Source organism: Fundulus heteroclitus, unplaced genomic scaffold, assembly GCF_011125445.2.
Source record: "Fundulus heteroclitus isolate FHET01 unplaced genomic scaffold, MU-UCD_Fhet_4.1 scaffold_63, whole genome shotgun sequence".
NCBI classification, from domain to species: Eukaryota; Metazoa; Chordata; class Actinopteri; order Cyprinodontiformes; family Fundulidae; genus Fundulus; species Fundulus heteroclitus.
Genome location: NW_023397066.1, coordinates 960,454 through 966,453, shown reverse-complemented (window position 1 = coordinate 966,453; position 6,000 = coordinate 960,454). Strand labels below are relative to the sequence as shown.

The 6,000-nt window shown below is 40.0% G+C and overlaps 1 protein-coding gene across 1 annotated transcript; it reads right to left on the bottom strand.

The window, feature by feature from the left end:
* Positions 1 to 1,726: 1,726 nt before the first annotated feature.
* LOC110368361 (gastrula zinc finger protein XlCGF57.1) lies at positions 1,727 to 3,840 on the bottom strand. The gene is made up of 2 exons (XM_036133526.1): positions 3,295 to 3,840; positions 1,727 to 3,142 (listed from the first exon to the last, which is right to left on the bottom strand). The coding sequence occupies exons 1-2, from the start codon at positions 3,486 to 3,488 to the stop codon at positions 2,542 to 2,544; spliced, it is 795 nt and encodes a 264-aa protein (XP_035989419.1). The 5' UTR covers positions 3,489 to 3,840; the 3' UTR covers positions 1,727 to 2,541.
* Between the last annotated feature and the right edge of the window lie 2,160 nt (positions 3,841 to 6,000).

Sequence of the window (6,000 nt, the reverse complement as noted above, 5' to 3'; positions counted from 1 at the left end):
TTTAATGTTAATGAGTAAATATGTGATAAATGTAATGAATATGGTAAATAAAATAAAACATATAGAGAATAGTAAAAATAATTCTAACAAACATGTAAAAGCCAGATTAAAATTTTCAAACCCACACATGAACAAGGGAATTAATTTTTGGAGACATATCCTGTGGTCTAAGAACACTAAAGTTGAGCTGGTTGGCCTTAAGGACCATTGTTACATTTGGAGGCAGAAGGGGGAAGCTTTCAAGTCCGAGAACACCATCCTGAGAAATATGAGTTGGTAGCATCATGTTGTTATTTTTCTGTGTGCCAACATCTCCTTTCATTGAATAAAAAAAACTTTTTCACACAGCTTTAGTTGCTTCAGCTAGTAACCACAGATCAGGCCCAAAATCTGGGTGCACTGACGCAGGGGTTCACCTAATAGAGATTTGCTGCTACCTCCATTTGCTATCCATTGTTAATGTTTCTGTTTATTAATTTTTATTTTTTGTTAAAACTATGAGTTGTGCAATATTTGTTATAATTGTGTTATTTTCATCATATGGAAATAAAAGGCAATATTCTCTTCATTAATAGGCCCAAAAAAATAGGCAGCACATTTTTGGGCTAGATCGACTGATGTGAAAATAATCATCTATCTTCAAAAACCTTTATCAATCACTAATATGCTAAAGGAATAAAAATAAAGATTTTAACTCCTTAAATACAGAAGACATTCATTCAAGTTATATTTTCACAGGATGTTTTCTTAAAATATAACAATTTAAAGCTTCCAAAAAAATAAGCTGTGAGAAGACTGAAGTTAATTCTGGTGAACCCCATTTGGTCCATTATTCAGATTATAGACTCTTTTAATTGGCTCAATTTTAGTACAACAATCTTATTTAAACTATTGGCAGAAAAACATTCTTATGAAAATCTGCTTCAGACTTTGTTACTCACAGTCAATGACATCAATAACCTCTTGACAATTAGTGAGAAGGATGAGCCTGTCTCTCCCCACAGTTTATTCTTGGAGGCATGGATGACAAACAGAGTCTAAGATCATCTTCCACTTGTAAACCAGCTCTGCATTTGTTCTTCATTACAGTCAGAGCTGAAAATGTTGATCCACAGAGGTAAGTGGTTGGAAACAGCAGCAATATTTTCATGGCCTCAGCAGCCAGTTCAGGATACTCATGTGAGAGGGAGGCCCAAAAGTCTGCATGACTTTCAATGTTCTGTCACAAGATAACTCCAAGAGCTGTTCTTGTTTTACCTGTTAAGACATTTCTTGTTGCAGCAGGTGAAAATGGATCAGCATCCAGTCCCAGGTGTGAAGTCACAACATCCCTCACAATAGGAACAGACACCTTCTCATTGTTTAAAAAGTCCATCAGTTGGGGAAACATGTCTGTTATTCCATCTTGTATTTTTCTTCATAAAGGTGGTGATTTTGTCTATAACTACAAGGACAGATGTGTAGCCTCCTTGGGTGGAGAGGTTGAGGCTGTTCAATATGTTGAACATGTCTCAGATCGGCTAACTTTGCGATGCAGTCTGGATCATGTCAGAAATGTCCAATGTCCAGTTTCTCCTCGCATAAATTCAGTCATTTCTTTGTGTAGGTCAAAAGCTCTGCAACACTTTCCCACAAGACAACCATCACACCTCAGTGATAAAGCAGTGTGTCATGTTCAGCATCCAGATTTGGGCAAAGTGACCAAACAGCTGTGATTGCAAGCTCTGGATTTCACAAAGTTTTACTTCCTAATTTTAGCTGAATTGACTTTTACCTTACTTGATGAGGTGAATGGAGCTAAATATTTGTCCATTGTGAAACTTAGCTCAACCACGAAGCATCCTCAGCAGTGCCTCCTGAGGCTCAAAAGCATAGTTTCACGGACCCCAGTTTGAGGGCCGTAGCACTAATGGACTCAGGACCTCCATCTAAACAATTACAAAGTCTGTCTTCCATCATTTGAAGAACATTTCCAGGATTAAAGGACTGATGACTCAGCAGGTTTTGGAAAAGCGAGTCCATGCATTCAATTTTAGTCAAATTGATAACTAAGCGATGTTTTCAGTCCACCAAAAAAGTCGATCAGACAGCTGCAGCTGATCCAGAATGCTGCTGCCCACGTCCTCACTAAGACTAAGAAAGTAGAGAGCATAAAATCCCCAAATGGCTCAGCACATAAATACATCAAAGACTTGTTATCAGCATATCAGTGACAAGTGAATTTCTCCACTGTGAGATCAATAAAGCCTTATCAACCCTCCTGACCACTAAAGACATCCGTTTCAAACGTAATCTGTAAAAAGTGCTTGAAATGGTGAGTTCTTTTAAATCAAGATTATAAACCTATTTGTTTAGGATTGACTTTGATTGTTTCTAATAAAGCTTTTAACTGAAACATTATGTTTAAATTTGTAGTCCAATTGTTTATAAAATCATTAACACTTGCTCTTAGTTGCCCTTTTCCTGTTTTATTTTGTTTAACTTTTCCTACATTTCATTCAAACTAATCGTTTACATTTTTATTTATCTACGTTTTAATCATCAGAAATCAACAGGCATCTGTCCTGTATGGATTCTCATGTGTTTGTTTAAATTGTATTTTTGGCTAAAGCTTTTCCCACATAGATCACAACAGAAAGGCTTCTGTCCTGTATGGATTCTCATGTGTTTGCTTAAATTGGATTTAATGCGAAAGCTTTTCCCACAAAGATCACAACAGAAAGGCTTCTCTCCTGTATGGATTCTCATATGTTTGTTTAGAGAGGATTTCTCGCTAAATCCTTTCCCACATAGATCACAACAGAAAGGCTTCTGTCCTGTATGGATTCTCATGTGTCTGCTTAAACTGGATTTTTGGCTAAAGCTTTTCCCACATAGATCACAACAGAAAGGCTTCTGTCCTGTATGGGTTCTCATATGTTTGTTTAGAGAGGATTTGTTGTTCAATCTTTTTCCACATAGATCACAACAGAAAGGCTGCTGTCCTGTATGGATTCTCATATGTTTGTTTAGAGAGTATTTATTGATAAAAAAATTTCCACAAAGAGCACAACAGAAAGGCTTCTCTCCTGTATGGTTTCTCATGTGGCTGCTTAAATTAAATTTGGAACTAAAGCTTTTTATGCATAGATTACAACAGAAAGGCTTCTCTCCTGTCTGTTTAAATTTCCTGTATCGCTAAATCTTTTTCCACATAGATCACAACAGAAAGGTCGCTGTCCTGTATGGATTCTCATGTGTGTATTTAAGTTTGATTTGAAGCCAAAACTTTTTCCACATAGATAGCAAAAGAAGGGCTTCTCTCCTGTATGGGTTCTCATGTGTCCTTTTAAGTGTGATTTATTGCAAAACCTTTTTCCACATAGATCACAACAGAAAGGCTTATGTCCTGTATGGAATCTCATGTGTGACTTTAAATTTGATTGCTGGCTAAATCTTTTCCCACATAGATCACAACAGAAAGGCTTCTGTTCTGTATGGATTCTCATGTGTGTGTTGAAAGCGCATTTTCCAATAAATGTCTTGCCACAGTCTTTGCAGCTGAGCTTCACACCTCTGCAGCCTTTCCTAGATGACTCCTCATCTTTTTTCTCTGTAGAACATTTCTTATACCCAGAGTCTGACAAGTGTTTTAGCTCAATGAGAGGGTGGTCTATATCACTGTCTTCTTCATTCTCCTCAGTGTCTTCAGTCTTTAAAGAAATGGAAGCATCTCCAAGACCTTGTATCCTGGTGGATTCTCCATCATTCTCTTTGCAAAGCCCTCTGCCTTTAATTTGGTTTGGATAAACCTGTGAAAGCAGCAGAGACTGTTCATCCTCCAGACTCTTTATGGGAGGAGGAACCACTGGAAACCTGATGGTATTAATCACCCTCCTTCCCATTGAGCTGCTCTCCTGGCAGACTGATGTAGACTCCCTTCTGTTCCTCCTTGATGTGGGGGGGGCTTTGAGTCATGCAGGTCAGCAGGAGGTCTGTGGTCTAAAGAAGCTTCTTCTTTAACAATCAGCTTCTGCTGAACATCTGCAGGAAACATTGAAACACATTATCCACATTAGAAAGTATTTGGATCTTAGCCTGAACTGAGGCACATTTTATTTCAGACATATTTAGGCAATTTAGTTAGATTAAATTCTTTGACAGAACAACAAAATGACATGACTGTAATAACCCCTGCAAAAACTCAGTTCTTTGTAGAGCTATCTTTTTTTACTTTAAAGTGCTGATGACACAATATTGACCTTTTCAGCCATGCTTTAAAACAAAATGTTAGGCTTTTCCAATGTGCCTAATGTGTCTATGTCCACACATGGTGCACCGGATTCTAAGGCGCACCATCAATTTTTGAGAAAATTTAGGGACTTTAGGTGTCCTTTATACGCTTTGCGTGCCTGGATTCTTGTAAGCAAGCATAAGGGAGGGAGCCTTTAGTTGGCTGCACTTTTATACGCCTATATTTACTTTCTTAAGGTGTGTGCTGAGCTCCCCGCAGTGTTCTGTTCATTTGGTAGATTCAGGGTTTAACCGTTTACTTTAAATTATGTGATTCTGTCTGTGTTTCAGCATTGTGTAAATTACAGGCCACAGCTACTAGCTACTTTATCGATACCTTATAGATTACATAGTCCTACAAATCAGAGACAATGTCCTTAGCTCTGAAACACCAGCTTTATTGAGTTCTAGGTGCATTAAGTGGGTGCAATTACTTTCCATCTACGTGATCTCTGCTCTGTTTCTCAATAAAAGTGCTGGAACTTCATCACCACCATCTCTTCGTTTAGGAAAGATAGGAATTCAGTTGTTGTTTAGAATTCCATCCACATTTGAAGTCAACGAACAAGATCTCCGACCGACGGAGATCTTGAGCCGGGGAGTCCGGGCACAGGAGCAGCTTTGGTCCGCCTGGAGAAGTTTTTCCGGCCACTGGTACCCCAAATGGATTTTTAAGGGACTTGGAGGAGCTCCTGGTCTCTGAGCGTTGGCGCGAAGATCCGAACCGTTAGTCTAAAAAATGTTCATTTGTTTTATAGCTGTTTGCGGTAAGGCGTATTGTGTCACTTCTGTTGTTGCTGTGTGAACGACGGAGCTTTGCTCCAGGCTCTCTCGCTTTTTATTTTTAAACCTCTTTGCTGTAACATCTGTTTCCAAACATAAGCACTTTTAAAACATTGTCTGTGGCTGCTCATCACGTTTGGGAACTCCTCGTGTTTCACGCGGTTTGTTCTTTGGCGTGATAATAGGGCGCTAGCCTAGCTTTAGCCTAGCATTAGCCTAGCGTTAGCCTAGCGCTAGCCAAGCCTTAGCCTCATAATGGCTTCTCCGTCCCTGACTAAGTCTCCTATCTGCTGCTCTCTGTGTCAGATGTTCAGTTATTCCTCTGCCTCCTTTAGTGATGATGGTACATGTAATAAATGTAGTGTTTTTGCAGCTTTGGAGGCGAGGGTGTCAGAATTGGAGACCCGGCTCCGTGCTGTTGAAAAACCAGCTGATAGCCGCTCTTTTGCTAGCGCGGAGCCGCATAGAGTAACTTCACGTAGCGAACCTAAAGCAGTAGCACCCGAGCAGCCTGGTAACCAGGCTGGCTGGGTGACAGTTCGTAGGAAGCATAGCTCTAGATTACAGACCCCAGATCACCACCAACCCATCTGCGTTTCTAATAAATTTTCCCCTCTGAGCGACAATCTCGCCGAGGAGCCGACCTTAATAGACCCCTTGCATCTGACGTCACAGTCACGTGATCGGGGGTGCGCGCCTCCATCTTGGTGGGCAGGCTAGCCTGACAGCCCGTCTACTACATGACAAAACGGGTGATTTAGAGCGTACTTTTAGTTAGTTTATTTTTGGAATCTAAGCAATGCCTACGACTTGTTGCGCTCCCGGTTGCACAGAGAGGCATTCCAAATCGTTGGATGTACGTTTCTGTCGTTTACCAAAGGATGAGGAAAGAAGAAAGAATTGGATATTTTCAATGAAAAGAGCGCAGGCAGACCCTCCCAATGG